Source organism: Martes martes (genome assembly GCF_963455335.1).
Source record: "Martes martes genome assembly, chromosome: 8".
Classification (NCBI taxonomy): domain Eukaryota; kingdom Metazoa; phylum Chordata; class Mammalia; order Carnivora; family Mustelidae; genus Martes; species Martes martes.
The window spans coordinates 111170335-111196387 of NC_137895.1; the positions used below are offsets into that span (position 1 = coordinate 111170335).

The 26053-nt window shown below is 37.1% G+C and overlaps 1 protein-coding gene across 30 annotated transcripts in view; it reads left to right on the forward strand.

Moving 5' to 3' along the window:
* The window catches only part of PARD3 (par-3 family cell polarity regulator), a 655030-nt gene that overhangs the window by 255595 nt on the left and 373382 nt on the right, over positions 1–26053 (forward strand). For all 30 annotated transcript variants that reach the window (XM_080812103.1, XM_080812093.1, XM_080812097.1 and 27 more), the window contains exon 3: positions 1363–1543. In XM_080812103.1, coding sequence (XP_080668229.1) covers positions 1363–1543 — 181 coding nt within the window. The remainder of the gene's footprint in view (positions 1–1362; positions 1544–26053) is intronic.

A 26053-nucleotide genomic window follows, 5' to 3' on the forward strand; every position in this document is an offset into this window, starting at 1 on the left:
TTGACTTGTATCATTATGGACTTACAGATATTTAGTTTGTTTTGGGGTTAAAATCCAATTGTATCATTATTGACTTGTTTATGAATTGTCCCAGCTTTGGCCATTGGGAGCTCCTTTGAGTCAAAACTGATGCCCTTTGATGCGCCTCTTTCACTTTTGAGTACTCTTTCCTTTTTGGCATCAAAGGTGTTCCAGGCCCATCGTGTATTTTCTCTACCCCAACCCTGGAATTAACTATTTTTTTTTTTTTTAAGGAGCCCTTGTTCATTCATTGGAAAATGGTAACAAACCAAGATCCAGGTGCTTGTGTTCCTTCATACTGTGTGTGGTTGCTTCTAGGACCACTCAGTGAGGGGAGCTAAGAACCACACGCGCATTAACATTCATTCCTACCTGTCTGCCTACCTACCCACTCATTAAAAAAAAAAACCAAAACAACCACATGTTCATATTGACGCCTTTGATTTTAATCTGATATCACAGAGTTTATTTATTTATAACTTCTGTTTCTGACAGGGAGAATTTTGACTCTCATTATCCAAAATATTTTTCTTTTTCATTCATTCCTGGTATGTGTGTGTGTAGTAGTGTGAGGATTTCTAAACCATACGCTTGTGAGAAACAAATTTATATGACAGGGTTTGTTTGTTTGTTTGTTTTTCGGTCTCTCGCCTTACATTGAATGGTGAAAATAGTTTTCCAAAATTACTTAAGTCTTTTCCTCCCCACCAACCTCATTGCTTCCACTTTCTTTTTCTTTCATCTCTATTCTTACCAACTCCTAGGAGACAGCCTTATCTTTTATCCTTCTAATGCACAAATGGGCAGACATTTGTATAGTTTTTAATACTCCTTCCTCCTATGTGAAAGGTACCTTGTATCTTTTGCTATATATGTATTACAGATCACATATATGCATTATATATAGAAATGCATTTTCTTTTCCACTTAATATATCATTTACAAAAAGATTTATATCTGTCCCATCTCTCTTAATGTTCTGTGACATAAAACGAATTTATTATTTTTTACCAATAGAATTTTGGATTTGAAACGTACAACTTAGAAATATAAAAGTAAAGCATCAAAGCTTGGGGGGAAGACTAGGTCTTTGAAGCTTTGCTTCCGAGAACATAATATTCCTGGGTGCTTAAATGTCAGTATTTTTCCTCTGTAGATTTATGTCAAATGTGGTGTAACTTTGGTAGCAGTTTTATTTTACTTTAATTTAATTTTATTTAGATTCAACTAACTAACATACAATGTATTAGTTACAGAGGTAGAGTTCAGTGATTCACCCATTGTTTGGTAGCAGTTTTAAATGCCTTTGTTTGTAAATGCAGATTTACCTTTCATTTCTAGCTGGTAGCCGTGTTTGACGAGCAGGATCCACATCATGGAGGTGATGGCACCAGTGCCAGCTCCACGGGTACCCAGAGCCCGGAGATATTTGGCAGTGAACTTGGCACCAACAATGTTTCAGCCTTTCAGCCTTATCAAGCAACAAGTGAAATTGAGGTCACACCTTCAGTCCTTCGTGCAAGTAAGTGAAAGCTCTTTCTTCTCTGCGTGTTTCATCTTAATTTACAGGGATGCCAACTCCTGTTATCCAGCCATGCTCCTGTGAATAGAATTCATTATCTGTTTTTATCAAAAATTGATTAAGTTTAGAACCTGGGCAAATGTCTTTTGCTGGAGAGGTAGGCAAGAGTCTTCACATTTTAATACATTTGGGCTTACTTCACTTTAGACTGGTAGACTTTTAAATTGCTCCCTAAAGGTAAATAAGGATGACACTTAAAGTTATATTCCCAGATTTTTATTATCGCGTTTTTTATCTGAATGCTAGATCAAATAGGAAATAGTTAATGGCCTTAACACCAAACCCAAACATAGTATCTTTGATTGATAATCAACTTGGATAGAATCATTACTTGAACTTTATCTGAAAGAGAGAGTGGTGAAGAGACCTCGGGGCCAGAATTATCGTCAGAGATCTGGAAGAGCTGCTATTCAAATACCCTCTGAAGGAGAGAAAATACAGGGCTTAGTGAGTTTATATTAGGAATCCAGGGACTTAGAATACTCAAATTCTAGGACACTTGCCTGAAGAATTCTGTTGGCTCTTTCTGGGAGGTTTACACAGAAAAGTGAAGTACTTTTGCAAAAATAAATTTAGTGTTTGTAATGATCTAATCTTATAATTGAGCACTTTTTAAGAATAAGAAGGTCCATTTCAAGAAATTTGTAAGTCAGAAATCATTTATTTTTTAGTCACCTTTATTTAGAAACATTGCAGTTTTTCCAGTGTTGTGTGGTAGGGCTAGGTTTTTTTTTTTTTTTAATATTTTTATTTACTTATGTGACACAGAGAGAGAGAAAGTGCACAAGTAGGGGAGCAGCAGGCAGAGGGAGAGGGAGAAGCAGGCTCCCTGCCGAGCAAGGAGCCTGATGCTGGGCTCGATCCCAGGACCCTGAGATCATGACCTGAGATGAAGGCAAATGCTTAACTGACTGAGTCACCCGGGCTCCCCTAATTTTACTGGTAGTCTTGTGTGGTTTTACTGGTAATTATCAGTAGATATTCTTCATATAAATAGGTAATAATATATAATAAGGTATGAAGTTCTCTATAGAGTATAGTTAGATAATATTTAGACTATAGTTAATTCTCACAAAACTTAGGTTTGTTCACATGTACAACATATTTTAAACTAATTTTGTGGAAATAGCATTTGATTACTACATGGATATGCTCTTTTAAAAATCTTATCTTGGATTTGCTTCAGACAATGTTTTTCCAAATGTGAGGTGTACCACGTATGGTATGCAAGGTAATACGTAAGTGGTACACTAGTTACTTTACTTTCTTTTATTGTATACCAGCTCATTAAGCCCATGCTTTTTCTGCTTGGAATAATCTCATTTATAAATGTGGATTGCCTAAATTTGATTTTTTTTTTGAAGTTTCAGATGAAGTGTTCAATGATTTATCAGTTTCTTATAACACCCAAGGCTCATTACATCAAGTACCCTTATTAACGCCCATCACCCACCTCCTCTCCAGCAACCCTCAGTTTTTTTCCCATAGTTAGAGTCTCTCATGGTTTTTCTTCCTCTTTGATGTCTTCCCATTCTGTTTTCCCTCCCTTTCCCTATAGTCCTCTGCCCTCTTTCTTACGCTCCATGAGTTTTACAAGTGAAATCCTATAACTGTCTTTCTCTGATTTACTTACTTCTAAATGTGATTTACAGTAAATTTTAATTAAATAAGAGTACAGATATTCAGGTGCCTGATATTTGGGAAATAGTGTCTTTATATGAATAATTACCCTGTAAGGTATATAATTAAATACAGAGCTTTTTTAATGTCTTATTGTTGTAGTTTTTAATTCATGTTTTATAAAGGATGCACTTTTAATTTAGCTGCACCTTAAAAAAGTGTTAGAGGAAAGGTAAATGCTGTCTTTATGTTAAGAAGAATTTGAATGGTGTACTTTCCATCAAGTTTTGTCTTTCATTCTGGACGCAGCATTTCTTCACCACCACCACCCTCATTTGGCTGGTCCTGTGTGTTTAAATTTAAATGCTGTTTTTAACACAAAAGATCTCTTTTACCTTGTTTTTCATGAGCAGAGGAACTTATATTGGAAGCTTTGGCAATGTCTGTAGCCATCAGTGGGAGAATACATAAATATTACTTCCTAGTTCAAAATTTTATATGCTAGGTTTATTTAGATTGTATGGTTTTGGCAGCCATTGGGTAAGTTTATGGTAAGCATCTACTAAACGCAAGGTTTGGTGGCAGTGTAAAAGTGACCTGTTATATATGACTCCCCTAACTATTAAGATGGTTTTTCATACTGTTTTAATACCACTTATTCAAACATAATACAGGAGTTGGACAATGCTGGGCCAGGCATTGCGATATGTGATGAGTCCAGAGTTGAAGTCATAAGGCCTAGTCCTTGTCCAAAAGGGGTTTATGTTTAGTGGTCTTTCTGTTTTACCAATAGGAAAATAAAGAAGCCAACAATATGTAGAAATTTGCTGAATTGAGGAATAATCAACTCAAATTAGGGGCATGGTTCATGAGAGATTTTAGGTAAACTCCTGATGCTTTCCTTGAAGAAAGAAAGTTAACTTTGCTGTGTTTTCCAAGTCTTGCTGTGTTTGAATTCACTCCTCTCCTTTTTTGCATGAAGAATTGATGGAAGCTAAGCAAAGTGTGCAATTTATTTTGTCAATAGAACAGTGGTTATTAAGTCTGAGAATTAAGATAAAGCCTAGGTGAATTTAATACACAGAATTCTCATCTTAAAAGCTTTCTATGCTTTTTTAGAAGTTGCTGTGAATTTGCCCTTGTGCATATAAACTGAGAACCTTGATTTAGTTGAATTATTGGTTCTCAGATATAAGTGATATTTTCCCATGAGGGACAATTGACAATATCTGGAGATATTTATGGTTGCCACAACTGGTAAAAATGGGGATACTGTGAGTGTCTGATTAAGGCCAAGAATGTTACCAAACATCTTACAAGGCATAGGACTGTTGTCCATATCAGTTCTCCAGCCCAAAATATCCATAGTGCTGAGGTAGACAAACCCTGAATTAATGAATCATTGTCCTTATGGTTAAAAATAGTGGTTATGTAAGAGAAGCTTAAACTGACACTTGAGAAATATTTTATTGAGCCCTGTATGTTGAACAACATTCTGAATAATACCCTTAAACTAAAGGATGAGACATATCATGACCAGCTAATAATGATATTGCTCATAGAAGGTAATCAGTAGACCGTAATAATAAAAATGGGGGAATTATGGGCAGTTTTACATAAACTTACTGGTATAAATATAATTATTAGAAAAAAAATACATATTTTCCTAAATTTCAAAAAACGTGCTTTAAAAAAATGAGAAAGTGAATAAAATAGACCACACAGTGAGAGATCATTTATGTAAAGCTTCTTATGTTGAAGAAATAAAACAAAAAGGGATAACTATAAAAAAATAGGTACCTATGGGGAACAGAGAGAATAGGATGGATGGAAGTGAGATAGAAGTGAGACTCACAACCTCTTGTTTTGTATATTTGGCATTCAAACCATATTATGTTTTATATAATTATAATCAAATTTTAATTTAAAAACACTGTATAAGATTATTAATAGTTAAATAGTAATTCTCAAAATAAAAAATCATCTAACAGAACTACACATAAATTATATATCCAGTTGGTAGCTCACGCATCCAAGAGTAACTATTTTGGGTCACTGTAAAGTCTAGTAATTTGTACCATGAAAGGAAGATGGGGGGAAAAAAAGAACTACAGTTTGTTGCTGGTAATATTGGTCTTGTTATTCTTGGATTGTTCAGTGGATATTATGAGATGGAGCAAATGAAGAATTATAGTAATATTCTAATTCTGTTATTCCTTGTGCCATCAAGGATCTGGGATTCAGAGTATAGAAGAAAAGGTCTACAGACTTAAGTTAGAAGAGAATAAAGACAAATTCCATGGTCCTCAATTTGCACAGAACATATAATGACTCTGTGGTATGTTTTATTTCACACACACGAAGGAAGGAGGGAGGAAAGGAAAATCCTGTAAGTGTTCACTGAATATGTCTTGAATTAATGCTCCAACCCAGTAACTGAGCATTCCTGATATCCAGACTGTGATTTGGAAATAGCATTTTCCATCAAAAGGGATCAGAGCTTTCTGGAGAAATGGCTGAATTCTGATCCAGGGAGGAAATGTATCAGATGATTCTGGGTCATCCTGCCATATCAGAAAATAAGGAAAACTGTGAAAGATTACTGGAGTTGTGTCAGCAGGGCCCAGGAGTCATGTTGAAGCTCCCACTGGCCCAAGGAGGACGATTAGAACATCAGGAAGGGGAGTAATAGCAGTGTGTTCATGAGTTCATAATGATCATGAGTAAGTAAGCAAGCAAGGTAAGGGATGCTAGTGAACCAGCTTATTATTTGGAAAACTGGTAGAAGAAATAATTAATTAGGTATATTTCCTGTATGAATGGTATTACTGGGTAGCTAAATAGATGAAGGGGAAGTTCTTTTTATTGAGGTATCCTAGCTAATAAATGATAGAAGTAATCCTAGAGTAAGAATATTGCTCTTTTGTCATTCCTGATGAAATAATGGATCTATGCATTTATCATCAATCACTGGTAGTATAAAAAGATAATAATAAATTGAGAGTTAACTAAGTATTGTCAGCTTTCTGATGGAAGAATATAACACTATGAAGTAGTCTTGCAAAAGAAACCCAAATCCAATCAAGCATCTAGATCCAACTGTCAATTTATGAAATCCTGAATGCTGGAAAGCATGTTAACACCGTAGACATGCAGTCAGTCAAGTCAAGACGGTGGGAGACTATAAGACAAATGACCCAGGTTCTTTGATATGTCAAGTGCAAGGTAGGGAAAAGAGGTGAAGAGGGAACACAGATTAATAGAGGCTTAAGAGATGTAACATCCAATCATAATCTGTGAATCTTGTATAAATCCTGATTTAAATGAAACAACAACAACAAAATAGCAGTCATGTGCAGATTGGTGAGTTGAACACCATTTGCGTATTTGATATTAAGGAATTATTTCATTTTAGGTGGACTATGTTACTGAAATTATTTTCTAAAAAGTTTTTATCTTTTTGTAATACATAACAAAGTAGGTGTGGTTGGAAATCATCTATCTGGAATTTGCTTCAAAGAACATAGGCGGGGATACTAGCTGAGTGGCTGTGTGGGGATGCAGTATGCTATTCTGCTTCTGTTTGTGTTTAAAATTACTCTAAAAATGTATGTGTGTGTGTGTGTGTTTTTAAAGGAAACACTCTTTAAAGGCACTTATTTAACACTTTCAAAGTTTACTTAATTTCTGTTTTTCTTGAACTTTGTTTCATTTAATATAACTCGGGTTTTAACCTAATACATTTATAAACTTGAGTATCTTTCATTGGTCATTTTTTCCCATTTATGTGAAACAAAATGCATCCAAATGTTAACTCTTGAATTTTTATATAATGCAAATATACTGGCAATCGTTATTAGTACATAATTTATCAACATAGTGTAAATATGCACTATAAAAATTTTTGCCTATTAATGTGGAAATAACCGAGAACATTCAAATGAGAATAAGCTATTTATTCAGAGCTTGCCATAGCAAGGGACCCTGCCGCCATCACTTGTATTTGGCAAGCAGGGAAGTGGGAAAGCTTTATAGTAAAACAAGGGGGAGGCTTTAGATGTACCCTCATTGGTAGCTGTTGGCGTAGAGTAGCTGCAGGTGGGCTACCTAGATGGAGAGTGTCCTTCGTAATTGGCTAAAGGTGCAGAGGGACTCTCTCTGGCTCTTCCTAAATTGAAAGCAGAGTCAGAGATTAGGGAAGCTGTCAATTATTAATCAGATCCTGTCTATATTGGGCCGACTGTTAACAGGGGTTATTGCTTGGCTTCCTGAACTGGTTGCTGCAGATAGTAGTCTAATTTCCTGGACTGGTTACTCTAAGTAGCAGACTGGCTTATTAGGTTGGTTTCTACATATTGTGGATTAGATTTTCATTTTTATGTATACTCTGGTCATTGTCCATTTTTATTATTTTTTTGAGAGGGAGTGTGTGCGTGAGTGGGGTGAGGGAGGGGCAGAGGCAGAGAGAGAATCTCGACTTGAGTCTCAATTTCATGACCCCAAGATCATGACCTGAGCTGAAATCAAGAGTCAGATGCTTGACAGACAGAGCCACCCAGGCGCTCCAGAAATTATTTTTATTATAAGTGTATCTCTTTAAATGGGACTTTCTCCCCAGCTAGTTCACTCTAATTGTTGAAAAATATTAAATTTTTCTAGAATGAGAAATTTTTATCTGGGAAATCTTGTTCACAGAAGTGAGTAGAATGGTATAGATGGAGTTTGTTATGGTACTGTTAATAGCCCTTCGACCTTCCGTCAAGTTAAGCACCAAACATCAGTTAGTGATCCTTCATCAAGTTATTTTTATTGATGTATCAGTGGAAAGACAACTGACTTGTGTCTTCCTTTCATTTTGTTAAAAGGAATGAACTAGAAACTCATTGAGTGGCAAAAGGATTTGTTACCTGGAGTCATTTACTTTCTCAACATCAAGGCCATTATTTCAAAATGTCCCTTTGTCTGGCATTCTGGAGGTTTAGTGTTTGTTTTTTGTTTTGTTTTGTTTTTTCCTTTTTGAGATTTTCTTTCTTTTCTTTCTTTCTTTCATCTACCTGTTTATCTATCTATTTATTTAGAATCTCAAGCAGATTCCATGCTAAGTGTGGAACCCCACATGGGGCTTGATCTGATGACGTGAGCCAAACTAATTGTCGGATGTTTCACCAGCTGAGCCACCCAGGTGCCCCATCCTGGAAGTTTTTATGTGCAGTGCAATGGTATATATCATCAGTTGTAAGATTCAGGATAGGTGATGGTTAGTTTTTACTTTTTAATTTTGTGTGTGTGTGTGTGTGTGTGTGTGTGTGTGTGTGTGTGTTTCACCTGCTTTGTGAGGTAGAAAAGCTGTTCAGAGCATCTGTAGGACTTCCTAGACTGTAGGCACTTTTACCTTCATGGACCCCTGCTACCATAATAACATCAATAATAAAAATTATATTTCATATAACTATTTCAGTATTTTATTTTTTCTGTGATGCAAAATTTTGTAGTTTCATGGGCTCTAAAAGTATTATTTTCATATGATATGAGGAAAAAAACATTTACTGTATCTCTCAAAGTTCATTTTGTTTTCCTTCTGATTTTCAAAGAAATTAAGTGTCTTGACTCGTGCAAGCAGAGAAGGTCAATTATATGGTTTCATTTACTTGTGGAATAACATGGAGGACGTTAGGAGAAGGAAAGGAAAAGTGAATTGGGGGAATCGGAGGGGGAGATGAACCACGAGATTCTGTGAACTTAGAAACAAACTGAGGGTTTTAGAGGGGCGGGGGGGTGGGGGATGGGTGAGCCTGGTGATGGGTATTAAGGAGGGCACGGATTGCATGGAGCACTGGGTGTGGTGCATAAACAATAACTCTTGGAACACTGCATCAAAAACTAATGATGTGTTTTATGGTGACTAACATAACACAATAAAGATTTGAAAAAATGTATCTGACTCTTGGTTTCAGCTCAGGTCATGATCTCAGGGTCCTGAGATTGAGCCCCGTGTGGGGCTGTGCGCTCAGCAAGGAATCTGCTTGAAATTCTCTCTCTCCCTCTGCCTCTGTCCCTCCCCCTGCTTGCTTGCGCTTTCTTTCTCTTCAAAGAAAGAAACAAAATATTTTTTAAAAAAGAAATTAAATATTTGAGCCTCCTGAAAGCACTGTGGGTCCCAGGCACTGGGCCTCCTCTGCCTCCTGGGTATACATCAGCCCTTAGGGCTGTTGACAAGGGAAAAATGGGTTCAAAAAGCAAGCATTTCGCCTTGACCACTTTAAGGACAATGGAGCCATTTTGGGAAAAGATGCAAATCCTATGTGAAGACCTAGACTTCAGATCCCTGAAATTTTTGGTGTCTGGGCATCACTTGGATGGTCTTTGTGTCTTCTCAGGCTCTGTTCATTTTGAAGATTTGGGCAAGATTAGTAATCTCTCTCAGTCTCAATTTCTCAGTCTCTAAGTGCCTGCCTCAGGAATGTTGTGAGTAGTAAATGAGGTCTTTAAGTCCTAATACAGTGCTGGGCACATGATAAGCACAGATAACAGAAGATTGTAGAATGGTGATGATGATAAAGGATGTCTCTTGAGTGTAGACTTTATGGATGTTTTAAGGGGTTGAAAAGTTACAGAACCTAAGTAAATAAGACACATACTCTTTTCTTTCTTTCTTTCTTTCTTTTTTTTTTTTAAAGATTTTAATTTTAAGTACTCTCTATACCCAATATGGGGGTTGAACTCACAGCCATGAAATCAGGAGTCACTTGCTCTATTGACTAAGCCAGCCAGGTGCCCTGATGGGACATACATTCTTGAATAGGACACACTACCTCTCTTCAATACCCAGTTAGCCTGCAACTGTTTTCTCTCACCCTCATAATTCTGTGATACATGTTTAAGTGTGTCTATTTTCAGTGGTCACAAATCCAGGCTTTGAGAGACCTAATGTGCTCAGGGACACGCATTTCCTATGCAAATAAATCATTGAGTTCAAGTCTAGTGACTTTTTTCACTCTGTGATTTTTTTTTCTTTGTTTTTTAATTCTCAAAGACTTTTTGTAGAGGTCAGACATTCCAGGGTAGTGTGATCTTAGAATGGTGGCAGGATTCTTCTTCGCCCCAGAAATCTAATTTTTAAGTATTTCCTCTGGAAGATCCAGACTGGAGAATCAGGATTCTTTGGAACTGCCACCTGCCCTAGTAATTGCAAAATTTCTGGAAATAATATTGCTGTAGGAATGTTGAGAAAATGTCTGATTTGTTCGATTGTGTGTGCTTGTGTGTGTGTGTGTTTACTGTGTTTTAAATCTTGTAACATTTTTAACATTTCTAAGCTATGTTAATCTTATAGGTTTTATCCATTGCTGGCAACATTTTATTAAATACTGCTGTTTGATTAATTGATAAGGTTTTACTAGCTTCCTAACTTTTAGAAGTAAAAGAGATAGTAATAATTATTATGGAAGGATTGTGTCCTAAGTTAGCACCCACTCCCCTATCTTGATCTCTTAATTTTTTTCTTACCCCTAAGCACTTACAGATTGCTTTTGCCTTGCTAAGAGATCCAAGATCTTTGCCTTAGAGATCTATTCTCTTAACATTAACTGGTACTAGAATACTATTTTCCGAGTTTGATTTAAATATATATTGAAAAATAGAAATAATATTCCTATTGTATTTCCTTTTAACTTGTGAAGTGGAGCATGGCATACAAATGGTATTCTCAGTATTTCAAATAATTACCTTCTTACTGTGCAAGTTCTATTCAGCATATAAAACTCATCCAGTTTTGTTGTAGATGCAATCTGATTATTACATGTTGACAAGGTCATATATCTATTAATTGGATTGGAGATGGGATACAAAATTGCTGTAATTATTGTAATTTTCTAGCTAATTGCAGGGTTGGTGGTGAATATTTTACTTCTGCAAAATGAAAAACAGTATTCCATCAGAAGTTGTTTTATGGGATTTCAGACATTTTGTTTTATATCTTTGTTGCTTTTTGCCCACAAAGTATCTCTTTTGTATTTTTTGTGTATTGATCTGCCTCTGAATGTCAGAGTGCTTATTGGAAGGGATCAGTGGAAGCAGGCACAGGCAGAGAGCGGAGTAGTACTCTCAGCTACCTCTTTGTTCTGGTTGCCACGTTACGTCTATTGTTTATTTATAAATTGGAGTAGTCTCCTTTCAGACCTATAATAAAGGTTGGATGGGTCAGAACCATTTGGGAGAAGGATCGTCTTCGCTGCTCTCTTGTCACCTGTGCCACATTCAGAAATATTCCCTGAAATAAGCATTTTTTAAATTAAATTCAGATTGTGCATCCTTTTGTTTGTATTAAAAATACGTGAATTATTTGTTAGCCCACTTAGTATTGTAATATGGAGCTTATTTTGCATGTTCTCTCTCATACTTTTGCTTTATTTAAGCTGAGCTAGCTTCCAAAGCTGGAAGCCAAATCGACATTTTAAAAATAATGGTATGTACACAAGGTGAGTGTGTTTGGAGGATTGCAGATGGATGGGGACTGAGCTACTGAGGGGGAGTTGGGAGCTCACTGCAGAGGATGGTAAAAGCAGACTGATGTTTATTCCCTGCTGAAATATAAACTGGAGGCGCAGGTGAAAATTGCCAAACCTAATGAGCAATTTGGCAGATAAGACGGGCTGTCAGGCGACCGCAGATCAACAGCAGGCACACTGTCTGCGAACCAACTTTTTTGTTCCAGAGCACTACATTTAAATACCATAAATACGATCTTTTTTTCATCGATATTTGGTATCACAAAGATGCCTCTTTTACCCTTCAGGTTTCCAGTTAAAGAGCCAGTAATCAACGTATGGTGATTTTGATTGTAAAATTATGTTAAACTTGTGAAATATTTCCTCCATAAAAAAAAACTGAACAAAATATATCTTCCACACATCAGAACACAAGTAATATGAGGTCTTAAAATATACTAATAAAATATAAGTGATCACTTGCTTCATTGGGCTGAAACATTTCATCTGTGGTCTGTATGTTGTAACATTCCAAAATAACTTTGTACTCTTTTCAATGTTCTCTGTCATTTATATCTGCTTACTTTACCAGAGAATCCTTTCTTTCCATGGAGGATGTGAACATTTAGACAGGTGCATGGCTTCTCCCCCATTGAGGCTGTCAGTATATTACATTGTGTAAGGGGCATTTGAAAAAGATACTTGTGTCTTTGTAGAATTGTAGCTGTTGGTCCCTAAACTTCGGGGTCTGCTTCCCCTCTTTTTACCATGGGGAACCTTAGTCTCAAGTAAAGGAATGCAGTCTGTGGTTATGGCATGGCGATGGGTTGGGACTTCATGATCAGCAAGCTGACTTACTGACCAAAATGTCTGAACCCGTACTGTAAGCTCCCTTTGTGTCATTTCCAACGCCTAACTTGGAGTCCAAGCATCTTTGCACTTCCTCTGTGGCATCAGTATTTCTGAGCTGCCTCTAAGCAGAATAACTATTTGTTCCTTATATTTTTTAACTACATCTATGTGAAGCACTTAATTTTTAACAAATCCCTACACATATGGAATATAATATTTTACACTTAGTAATAGTGACTGTCCATCCATTAGTCAGAGGAGTATTCGTTTTTAGAAGTTCTCTGCCCCGTGTAATCATGTGGACTTTCAGCCTGTAGTAAGCAGGTGATCCTTGGACAGGGCTTTCATCTGAAAAAGCTTGCCTGTAGGGGGGTTCACAGTGCTGCCTCAGCAGGATCTCCACACCTCTGACATGTGGCACGTTGGGAGGGGGTGAGTTACACACTCTACCAGAAGTTGCCTTTGAAATTAGACCCAAACCATGTGGAACTGGACCCCTCTTGCATGAAGCTCTCGATATCTGTCAAAACTTGCTGCAGTTGTAAGAGAAGAACACTTCTTACAGATTTGTCCATCCCCCCCACCCCCGGCGTTTTCTGCACTGCCTGAACACTTCTTCCTTCCTCCCTTCTTTTGCCCTTGGCTTTTACGTTTTACTTGACCCTGAGGTCTTGCCTTGTACTTGTACTCTTGCTTTTGTATAGGAATCTACCTTATTTGCCCAAATATGTTATCTGTTTATCAAATATAGAAATAGTGATACTTAAAAATTTGTAAAGGTAATGTAGCTATGGGTATATTAAGAAAGTACAGTTCAGGGGTGCCTGGGTGGCTCAGTCCTTAAGCATCTGCCTTTGACTCAAGTCCCTGCTTCTCATCTTTTTCTTAAATAGAAAGCAATAGCCTTGGGACACTTGGGTGGCTCAGTCATTAAGCGTCTGCCTTCGGCTCAGGTCCTGATCCCAGGGTCCTGGGATCGAACTCCACATCAGACTCCCCGCTCAGCAGGGAGCCTGCTTCTCCCTCTCCCACTCCCCCTGCTTGTGTTCCCTCTCTCACTGTCTCTCTCTGTCAAGTAAATAAATAAAATCTGAAAAAAAAATTTGTTTAAGTCAAAGCAAGAAAGCCCATGTCCAGATGGCAATCAGAAGTGTAGTACATAGAGAATATAATTGTATGAAAATGTTTTAGTAGACAAGATTAGATTGGAAACAAGATTTCTCTTTCATTTTCCCATTCTAACCAGGTATGTAGGTTCTCTTTTCTGTTAGCACATGTCACAGAGAGACCCATATTGTGGATTATTTTGTCAGCATGAAAGCCTGGCGCATAAAGTCTTTTCTTCTCTTCTTGCTGCACTTGATATAGATCTCTTGTTTACTTCTTGAGACTGTATTTGCTTATTTATTTTTTCATTGCTTTTAATGTCAGAAATGGCTTTGCATTCCCAGTTGTGTTTGCTCCTGTGCCCAGCTGGAGATGGGCTTCATATCTCAGAACCATTGTGTCAGCCCCAAGTAGTGAAAGACCAAGAGGAAGCTACACAAAAGGCACAAGGCGCTTGGTAAATGCACCTGTGATATTTTAACCCCTTCTGATTTTTTTCTTGGAACGCACAGATAGTAGTCTCTGTGAGGGCCACACTTGAAAGAAAAAAAAGCTTAGGTCTGTCTCAGTGTGTGAATTCATTATGTTTTTTTGTATTTACTATGTTCACTTACACTGACATAAATTAATCCTATATTAATTTTCAGCGATCAGTTTATTCCTATATTTCAGCAGATAGTGTTTCTCCTTTATACAGAGTCTGCTCCCCACAGAGTGTGCCCCTTGTATGCCCCTGGTATGGCATGTAAGGGTATTCGTGCTCGAGGAGCATGCCTGAGAGGGGATCAATACTGCCTTCTCACTGAGATCTTTCTTCTTCAGCTCTTTCCAGTCTTACGTTGGGGGCTTCCTTTAAATATTTCCCCCGTATTGGCAATTGATAGCACGTAAGTCTAGAATTTTCATAACTCCAAAAAAGGGGATAATGCTCTCATTACCTCCCCTACTTTCTCTCCTTCTTGGTCTCATCAATACAAACCACTGACTGTGCCTCTCCTTAAATACTGTCACACTGTGTGTTCCCGGCCCGATCGTTTTTCTATTTGTATTCTCTCTCAAAGTTGTAGAACATTTTCTGTCAGTCCTGGGGATTAAGCAGCCACCATTTTCAGCCCTTTCTTACAGAGTGACAGAGAATTGCAGCAGCTGTGTTTCCACCAAATCATATGGCAGCGTTTTCTTGTTCGCCGAATGGGACCCTGGTAATAATAAGAAACTTACATATATACATATGTTTGAGTATATGTATACACAACTGATATCTAGGGAGCTTATATGTGGAAGGAGTATAAGAGTAACTTCAGGAAAATGTAGCATTTTGTGAAGATGATCCCCATGTTTACAGATGGGAGATTACAATGGGATCAGTCTAGGAAGCCTCGGACCAACCATAATATGGGAAAAGGCATTTCAAAAGATAGGTTTACTCAGCCTATCATCAATTTGATTAAAATGTAGTTTGTACCATGGCTGTTCTATTAGTTAATCTGTTATTTAAAGCAGCTTGAGAAGTATTTATTTTAAATACAGAATTTGTGTTAATGAGTTGGAAAAGAGTATTCCATTGCTTGGCAGAGATGTTACAGCATAAAGATTTATGACTTAGTACAACAAAAACCAGCTAGCAATCAGCTTGCATAAGAATATATGAGTACACATAGATATTTGATAATAGCCATTCTTTTGTAGCCAGAGTAAGGGGGTTGGGAGTGGGAGGCATAAACAAGGTCACTGATGAATCAAAAATCCTGGGAGAAAACTGTACTGAATTCTGAGAGATCTTACATCTGCTCCAAGGAGGTAAGGAAGAGCCACGTGGGCAGGGGTACGCACGGGCCTGCGTCTGTGTCTCTGCTTCAGCCAGAAAAGTTACCAGTCCGCCATCTTCATTGCTCTTCCTCCTCTGACATTTGCCACCTCTTCTCTTCAAAAGTGGGACATTAGCTTAAATGGAATTACTATATAATTTATCTGGTGTGTGTGAGTCTGTGTGTGTGGACATGACTGTTACATATACATGATTCCTGCTATAACAAATTCCTACAAACTTAGTGGCTTAAAACAACACAGATTTATTACAGCGCCGTATGTCAGAGTGCTGTGGGGATCTCGCTGAACTAAAATCCAGGGCCTGTGAGGGCTGTGCTTCCACTGGAGGCTCTAGGGGAGAATCCATGTTCCTGCCTTTTCCAGCGTCTGGAGGCCGCCTGCTTCCCTTGGCTTGGGCAGCCCTTATCACAGCATTAATAACCTTGCATCTCCTTGACCCTGGCTCTTCTACAGTCAGATCTGCCGGTGTGCTTCCGCCCTTCCCTTCCATTTCTAAGGACTCGTGATTCTAGTAGGCCCACTTGGATAATGCAGGATAATCTCTTCGACTCAGAGCCTTTACCTTCATCACAGACAAAAGCCCTTTTGCCATGTAAGGTAACATAGCAGGTTCTAGAGATTAGGATGTGGACATGCTGCCTACCACAATATGCACATATTTATTAGGATGTGGACATGCTGCCTACCACAATATGCACATATTTATTAGATATAGATATATTAGAGTAGAGTGAAAAAATACTACTGCCGTTGGTTTCAGTATGAAGGCATCATCTGTCCTGATCAAGTTACTCTGGGTATGACAGTGAGCATCTGGCCTAAAAACACCCATGGGATGGGATGGTCATTTTGATTTAAGTACATAGAGAAGGAAAGTAATGAATAGAGGAGCAAACCACCTCATTAGAATTATTTCTTTGAGATCATTTTTTACTTAGTTAAGCCAAATGGCTCAGTATCTGCAAAAATATGACTCTAGCCATGGTTATGTTATTGTTTGATCAAAATAATCTATAGTACCAGATTTGCTTAATATTTATCTCTTGCATAATTAAAAGAACTTTTCATAATGATTATTGACATGCTGTGTGAAGTTTTGATTGGAAACATTACGTACAATTTATGAATACTGAAAACAGTGGGCAGTGTCAGGTCTACCTGTGCTCTCCCTGACTTGCTCAGACTTTCCTCTTCCTTACGTTTTATTTTCGTAAGCCTTAAAAGTCATATAGATGTTTATTATTTATTTATTTATTTTCAAAGATTTTATTTATTTGAGAGAGAGGGTGAGAGGGAGAGAACGTGAGTGGGGAGGGGCGGAGTGGGAGGGAGAAAGGATCTGAAGCAGACTCTGCACTGAGTGTGGAACCCCACATGGGGCTTGATCCCATGATCTTGAGATCATGACCCGCGTTGAAACCAAGAGTTGGAGACTTATCTGACCAAGCCACCCAGGCGCCCCATATCGATGTTTATTTTAGTTATATTCTAGACCTTTCCATAAAGGATCCAAAGGATGGCTCTGGGGATTATTGCATACATTGGTGGTAGTTTCAAATATGAGGTGTCATTTTCATTGTTTAACCTCCATATCAGGTTCCATTCCTTTTTTTTTTTTTTTAAGATTTTATTTATCAGGTTCCATTCTTGAGTGGTTTTACAAGTTGCTAATAATTCTGTTTTGAACAGAGGCTTTAATGTGACTGAAGACTAGTTTAGTTCTAATGATTCTTCATGAGTGCATTTACCTAAAGGCCTTTTTTTTTTTTTGCATTACTTTACCTTGTTTTCTTCTTTTGATTGTAAAGAAGTGGATTCTTGGCCATTTACCAATCTTTTAAAGAATCAAAAATTTTCTTAAACCTAGCACCCTTTTTTTTCTTTTTGTGTTTCCTTATCTTCTGCTCATTTTTGTGGCCACTCTGTACCTTTCTAGCCTGTAAGTTTTATAAAGCAAAGAATCCTATCTTCATCATCACTCTGCAGAAACTGGCTCAATGCTATGCATTCAAGAAGTATACGCCCTTTCCTCTCAGCCCCAAGAGCATGGCAGTGGTACCGAGGAAGGGTGTAAAGCGTAGACATGGTCATAATTGGTTTAGAGGGGTAGTCAGTCTATTCATTTCAATTTCTAAATAATCCAGTGTGATGAAAGACTTTGTATCTTCGAATATAAAATTTCTGTAGATCCAAGTTCAAATGTATTCTTGATCTTATAATTTTATTTACAATTGTTCTAGCATTCCTTTATTTTTTAAAAGATTTTATTTATTTATTTGACAGAGAGAGAGAGATAGCAAGAGAGGGAACACAGGCAGGGGGAGTGGGAGAGGGAGAAGCAGACTTCCCGCTGCACAGGGAGCCTGATACAATAAGGGGCTCGGTCCGAGGACTCTGGGATCATGACTTGAGCTGAAGGCAGATGCTTGCTTAATTGACTGACTACCCAGGTGTCCCCTGTGCTGGCATTCCTTTAACAGAATTGTTTTTTACACTGAAGAAGTGTTTTATAATACTTTCTATTCATTATAATTTTATATGTATTTTAATTTTTGTACTCCAAGATTGTAAATGTATATGGAGACATCACAAATAACTTTCTCCATCTATATCCTCAATTGGATATGCGTGATTAGTGGCCAGTGTAAAACTCTATTAGTGTAGAAAATTTAGATTCTTAATTAGAAAAAATATCTACTGAAAGCACAACTAAAATGATTGCTGTCTGCTTTTAGTTACGTCATCCATCTTTATTCGCTTCCTTAATTTGAAGACATATTAAATGGCTGCATTTTTGTTAAGCTCGTAGTATAAGGCTTAATTGCTTCAGGAGAGAAGTTTGATTTAGCTATAGATAATTTTATAGTTGTGGTTACTTTCCCTTACTAACTTTAAAAACAGAGTATATGCTTAGAGAAAAAAATAAAAATAAAACAGCAATTTTGATCTTAACCCATTAAGTAACTACTAGGGCACAACGGTATTCTCCAGAACTTGTTTTTTGTAGACCGTGATTCTGCTTTACTCATCTGCAGTAAATGATGCTTTGCTTTCGTTGGTGATGCAAAATCTTGATGTGTGTGGTCTGTTTTCTTTTGCAAGAGTCAGAACTGCCATTACAGCGGTGTCCTGAAGTGTTTGGAAAAGGGGTGTGTGTGTGTGTGTGTGTGTTGCAGTGATTCTTTGCCTTTATATATTTTTGTATATTCACAAGTATTACCCCTTTTTATTGACTGAAGCCTGAGTTTTGATATAGGCTTGCTTTTTTTTTTTTAACTTCAAGGTAGTATTTATATTAAAGAGTATAATTGCAATATCAAAGGATACTATCTGAGATGAAGGTATTGTTTATAAAACTAATCAATTTTTTTCTATATGATGAAAATACCATGTTTTTAAATAAATGAAATGTTGTATTTCCTAGTTTTTTGCCTACTCATCCACTAATCTTATTGGTAATACTGTCTTTGCGAGTACCTTCTAATAATATATTTTTAAAACATCAAAATAATGTAATAATATTTTTCGCAGTTCTTCACCATTACTATGTATCACTCCAATGTTCCTTGAAAAGATCTACTAGGTATATGTGGGAAAATACAGTTACTTTGTCTCTGTAACTTGATTATGATCAAATGTGCTTCATCTTTCTGAAAAATGTAAGAAATCAGATTATAGTATTTGTTGCTTGCCTTTTCATAGTCAAGACACATCTAATTTAAATGGGGTATAGGCCACATCTAGAACCACTAATCATGTTGTTAAATTAATTGAAGTAATTTCTTGTTGCTTCTTAAAAGTCATTTAATTTTTGAAAAACAGCATTTAGGAGGCTTGAATTAGGAAATCTTTTCAGTGAAATTGAGCCACTTCTGAATGAATGTTCTATAAAGTCAGCACAGTCTGTTCTAAAGAGATTGATTCAACTGTAGCACAGTAAATATTATAGAAATTGTGATGAATATGCAACTTTAGACAGCTTTCCTTTTTTTAAAAATTTAACCCTAATCAGGAAAAAAAGACTATTATTCAATATTGTTACATTGCATATTTCACCCTTGTCTTTATAATTTTCTATTTTGCGAGATCATTTATCTTTTAAGTTTTTTATTAAAGAAAACTTGAAACATACGCAAAACTGAAGAGAGCAGTGTACTGAAATGCCATACCCACCTCTCAAGTCTAACAATTATCAATTTATGACCAATCTTGCTTCATGTTTACTACACAAGGTGGGATTATTTCAAAGTAAATTCCATACCTCAGATAATTTCTTCTGAAAATGCCTCAGTATATATTTTTAAAAGATAAAAACTTTTTAATGTAATCCCGTACTGTTTCAGAAAAGACAGTATATCCTTAATGCTACCTAATGGTATTAAAATCACTGTTTTATACATATGGTTTCCTATTGGGCTTGTTTAAATCAGGATCCAAAGAAAATTTACACATTGCATTTGACACACGAGCATACATTATGATTTATTCATTGAAATTGGATTTTTCTTTTCCTGTGGTTTTTCTCTCTCTGAACTTTGCTGAATCCATCCCTGTGGTGTCAGCCATGTTTCTGTGTCCCCTGTATGAGATACAGAGTCTTGGTTTGATTCTGGTTTTGATTTTTCAACAGTGGTATCTCTAGGTGGTGGCGTGTGGTTCCATCAGGAGATGAGTGATCTGGTCGTTCCTCATTTGGCAGTATTAGCAGCATTGGTGATTACTGCATGGACACATTATTTGCAACATGTTAATTGTCTTTCACTTATTAGCTAGAATATTTCTATAAAGAGAAATTTTTCCTTGACATCTAGTTTATTACCCTGTGGTACCTTTTGCACAGGAAAAGACAGACCAGATGCTTAATTCCATTTCTTTCTTTACCAATTTTCAGAATAGTGAGTTGGTTTTCTAGGCTAACATCCTCTTGGTTTCTCTTTCCTTTCCCCACCTTTAAAAATTGTGTCATTAAGAACTTAAAAACATTGACATAGTGTTTCAACCTATTACATTATTATTCTTACTTGTGCTCAAACTGCCATATTTGTAGTAGTGACACCTGTGTAGTTTGGCTCCTGAATGCTTTTGATAAGAGCATTCTTGCTTTTTGCAATGGCAGTGTATTCCATGCTCATCTTATACATTTTCTGCCTCATACCTGGAATCAGTCATTTCTTTAAGCATTTTTGTCCTGTTATTAGGAAAGCATATTCAGAAGTCACTATGTGGCTACATTGTTTTTATTTTGCTAAGCTTAATAGTAAGTTAAAATCAAGAGCATCATGGTCAAATTTCAATTTTCAAAGTCATGCCAGAGAGTGTAGTGAATCTATTCATGATTATTTGAGAGTTCCATTTTTTTAAAAATTTCTTTTTCCTAGATTTATTGAGAAATAAGTGACATATGTCACTGTTTAAGTTGAAAGACATACAGTGTGATGGTTTGATTTACATATGTTACAGAATGATTACAACAGGTTCAGCTAACATCCATTTTCTTACATGGGTATAATGCCAAGTAAAGAAAGAAAAGGGAAAAAGAAAAATGTTGTGCTTGTGATGAGAACTATTAGAATTTACTCTCTCACAAACTTTCCTGTATATTCCACAGTGGTGAACAGTAGTCGTGCTGTATATCATGTCCCCAGTACTTGTTTGTCTTCTAACTGGACGTGGGTGCCTTTCGGCCATCTTCCTCTGATTCCCCTCCTTGAGGTTTTCAGTTTTTGCATATGTTGCTTTTCTTTTTTAAATCGAAGTCTCCTTGGCGTACAGTGTTACATTAGTTTCCGGTGTCCAATGTCGTGATTTCAGAGAAGTACATACCTTAGGCTGTGGCCATCACGAGGGTAGCTGCTGTCACCATACAACACCATCACAACACCACTGATTATATTCCCTGGGCTGTACCTTTTATCCCTATGACTTACTCATTCCATAACTAGAGAGAGATGAATCTTTTTAAGGGCACTGATCAATCGAATGTGTTCTCCATGCCAATTCCAATTTGCCTGTATTTGGATTCTGATGAACGTTTTAGTAACTGTAAGACTAATGTTCCCATGGGTACTGCGGACCGTGCATTTGATGAGCTCATACTTGGCAGGTGTCAGGTGTCAAAAGCACTGATGGGCCGTTCTGCTTGGCCTTCAAGAGGATGGCAGAATGCACATCTACCACTGTGCGGGTGTTGGGAGGAGCACCACAAAGGAATCCAGACATTTTGACAATGACTGGTAGCCAGTGTTTTAAGATTTTGTTTGCTTGCTTTGGTCCTCCCTTCCCCCAATAATGAAGAAGAAATGGTATCTCAGTTAATGAGATATTTGTCCCTGGTGAAACTCAGTGGCCAGAAAATTGTTCCAAACTATTATGTCTTTGGAAGGCACCGTGTTAGGGAAATTGGTCATAGTCTGGATTGCTGAGTTTTGGAGAGGTTTTTCCTAGTCTGGTGTGTCTTAGCATAAGCTTTCTCGTCCCTAAGAGTGGCATATGGCTCCCACTCCCACAGTCTTCACCACATCCTAGTGATCTTATATTCTACATTTCATCTTCCAAGGGTGCCATCATGGGTGGTGTCTGAAGTGGGACGTGAAATCTTGGAACTGTGGAAACAGAATATTCGATCTGAACATACACTTTCAATTTATTATCTCATATTTTAAAAATTATCCTTTCTTTTATGTATTTAATAATGTTTATATTAATGGAGTTGAGAATGAATTTAAATGGTAAATAAATAAAACCACTACAGTTCTGCATGCTTAAGAAGTGGTTTTATTTATTTATTTTTTATTTTTCCAATTGTGCTGTATTGTCAGGACGGACTTGAGCTACCAGACCTGTCTCCTATCCAGACTCTCACAGCAGCCCTTCTGTCCAGTTGGTTTGCTGAAGAAGCTACCTCTCTTCTTTTGCCCCAGTGCTTTAAAAACTTTCAAAAGCTTCTCAGTACTTTTTAACAAAGTTAAAACTATTAGTGTGTTTCATTAAGGTTTGTGAGAACTGTTTTGTGTCTTTCTTTTCAACTGCATCTCTTTGTATCCTGTAACTAGTGCCCTTCAATGAGTTTCTTGTTTGGGTCCAGGCCTCCTGAGCTCCAAGCACCCTGTTTTCTCCTTGTGTGGTAAAGCCTCTTCTCCGTCCTTGTCGCACACCCCGCTAACCCCATCTTATACTTCAGGACTCTGCGGAAGTCCTAGTTTCTCTCATAGGTCTGCCCTGATTCCATAGATTTGCCGTGTGGTCCTGGAGTGCCTTGTACTCTTCCTAAGTCCAGGAGCATAGGGAATTTGTCTGGTTCCACGACTGCTGTGCTGGTAAATGTTTTGCAGCTGAATCTGTGAAAAGCAAAAAAGATGTGACTTTGTAGCATTTGTCCATGTAAATGCTCTTATTGTGGCCAATTTCAAGTTAGTCATGTTCCTGAATAGAGTCCTTGAGAGAGGCAGGGTGGCACACCGTTACAGGGGATTTCTACCAGACAGAGGCAGTGGGTGTGTCATGAGCATAGGTAATGATAAAATGTAAAATAATTGGGAAGTGGAGTGTTTGAGTGTTTGTTATCTTTGTTTTTAATATAATTTATTTGATTATAAGTTTCTGTAATTTTTTTTTTTTTTTAAATTTATTTATTTGTTAGAGCAAGCGAGCACAGGCAGACAGAGTGGTAGGCAGAGGCAGAGGGAGAAGCAGGCTCCCCGCCGAGCAAGGAGCCCAATGTGGGACTCGATCCCAGGACGCTGGGATCATGACCTGAGCCGAAGGCAGCCGCCCAACCAACTGAGCCACCCAGGCGTCCCAAGTTTCTGTAATTTTTAATAATGACTCTAATAAGCAACTCTCAGAAATTTAAAATGTAATCTTTTCTCGTGAGATGGTGTGAGCCATCTCTAGAAATCCTTTGTATCAAGCACATTTTTTGGGTTGATTAGAAACTGTGGAATAAAGTAAGTATGATAAGTAGTTACTGGAGACAATTCTAATTGAGAGACGCTTGGAGCAATTGTGGGATAGATCCGTGGAGGAAGGAGAGAGAAGTTAAAAGGTGGATAGATCTCTAGAGTACCTGTATTTAGACACTGACTAGATTGGGTAAAGGGGGTCAGAGAGCATATTCAGATTCTGACCAAGATTGTATTAAAAACGTATATAACCACGCCCTCCCTTTTGGCTTTTTATTTTCATGTCATTCTTGACATTTATTTTCACATCACATCTATGCTTGTATATGTGTGAAAAGGTAAAGAGAAACATGGGCTGTGACTTCCTAGCTTCCTAAACCTTTCTGATGGTCATCCTTTGCAGGACTCCCGGTAGTAGAGCTGACAATGTGCTCAGCGTCCTCTGGTCCCAGTGGTGCACATCAGCATCTCAGATTTTAACCTGATGAGAAGTAAAGGAGGCGTTCTTTTTCTGTTTGGTCTTTTCCAGTGACTTAGCTGTCATATAAAAATATTTAATGTGTATTTTTGGTGTTTTAACTCAGTAAATGTGTTTTTGAGATAGAGCCAGCCTCTGATAGGCAGTATGTTCTTAATGAGTCCTATGATTAATTCATAAAGACACTGAATACTATTTCTTTTCAAAAGGAATTTGTTTTTTCCTTTTAGAAGTGCAAGTACAAAAAGAGTATGGTTTGTCAAATCATCATTTAATCCCTTATAAAGATCTTCCACTTAGGTCATGATAATTTTTACCCATAATTTGCTCTCAAGTATGTGAGATTTTTTGACATTGGAGTTTCAAAGGTTTGAAAGATTTGATGTCTCTCTTTATTTTTTTTACCCCTTGATAAAGGAAGACCCAAGTCCCAAGCCTGTTATGGAATGCATGATACATAGTTGGAAGACTTGCTTAGAATAAATAAATTCCAGTTAATTAATTTTTTCAACATAACCGAGCAGTCGTAAGTTCTAAACATGTTAGAATAAGTCACCTGTGTATATCCTGTTAATTTTGGTATTTTAAAGCTCACTTCTTTTTGTGTAAATATGTAGTCGGTACTGTATAGACCCAGTAACAGACATACTCTGTTATCTAGTAGATAGATAAGGGTTTATGTTGATCTTTAAAATAACAACAGTAGTTAATAAAAATAGGGGATTATGCAAAAGGAAAATGTAAGTTGAAGTTGAAAAACGAAGACAAAGGTAAAGGAAATTTATGTACGTGCACTCTGTATCTGTTCCATTTATCACATAGTATTCCGCTCCACAAAACTTCGCATTTGCTTCCTGGCAGCTAATGTGTAAAGGGAAATAAGAAAAATCTTTTAATGTTTCCTTCTTTACCGACTCTCCTGACCACCACGAGCTCTGTCAGACTCCTGGCAGACGCACACAATGTTAGTCCGTCTACCCATGAGATTCTTTACGATTGGCTCTTCTTATTTTTCTTTGATTGGCCATATTGCTTAAATTTCTTTGAGCTGATTACATGTCATGCAAGAAAGAGCTCATTTCTGTGGGAGCATGTTGATGTCCACTGTTCTGAATAGTTTAACAGGCAGAGAGTCTAGAGAGGAAGATAAAGAGCAAAAATGAAAAATGTAAGTGAATCGAAACTAATTTCACAAGAATGAACTTACCATCATATGTGCTGCTATTTCTGGGCATTTACTTTGCTTTTGAATTATCACCTTATTCTGTTATAACTTGCATGCTTGCATTATAATAGGTTTTATATGAGAACAAGTGTATATAAAAAAGAGGAAACATGCAAGTGCATGTAGATATCCAAGACCACTCCAGTGGGGGCCCCTGATTCATGAAGACGTTAGCATGGCTCTGCTGGAGTTCAGTGGTGGGTGAATGGGGAATGAATGATAATAGATTAATCTTGCTTGTTGGAGAGACACGATAGAGAAAAAAAAAATGATGAACGTATTCTTTCTTGGAAGCCCCATTTTGCTATTTATACCTTTTATTTACCGATCGTTGAGATGTGAATTATCAGAAAAACACTTCACTGATGTTTGCTACTGAAGCTACTAAATTGGTAGTTTTGCCTGAATTACTTGATCAATTCAACCCAAGTTCCTAAATTGACTAAAGCATTTGACAAGACAGTTTTGGAGAAAATACAGACTATTTCTCAAGATTGTAGTACCACGTTGTATGAAAGTATAGATTAAGGGCATCCAACACATTTCTGTTAATTCTAATATATGTTCCTGACATAGATATAAGAACAAATGTCATCATGGTTACAAAAGCTGATGTAAAACTCAGACATTGTAATAGCCACGAAGTAGGACATTTCCAATATTATTTTCTAAAGGTTAACTGTCAGGGTTTAGGTCCTCTAAAGAAAAAGTTTTAAAGTGGCCTAGGATAGAGTATTTATTTTATAGGCAATGTTTCTAGACAGTATAGTCTTTCTGTATTTTATTTCTGAGAATCAAAAGCTGTTAGAGCTGAAGAGGTTTTTAAGATCCAATCCATGTCCTTCTTGTTCTAGATGAGGAAACCAAAGCCACGTGAGACTGTGGGGAGCCCAGTGCTATTTTAATGTGTTTTGAAATATTTCCTGTTTGAATTAAAACCTAAGCATGTAT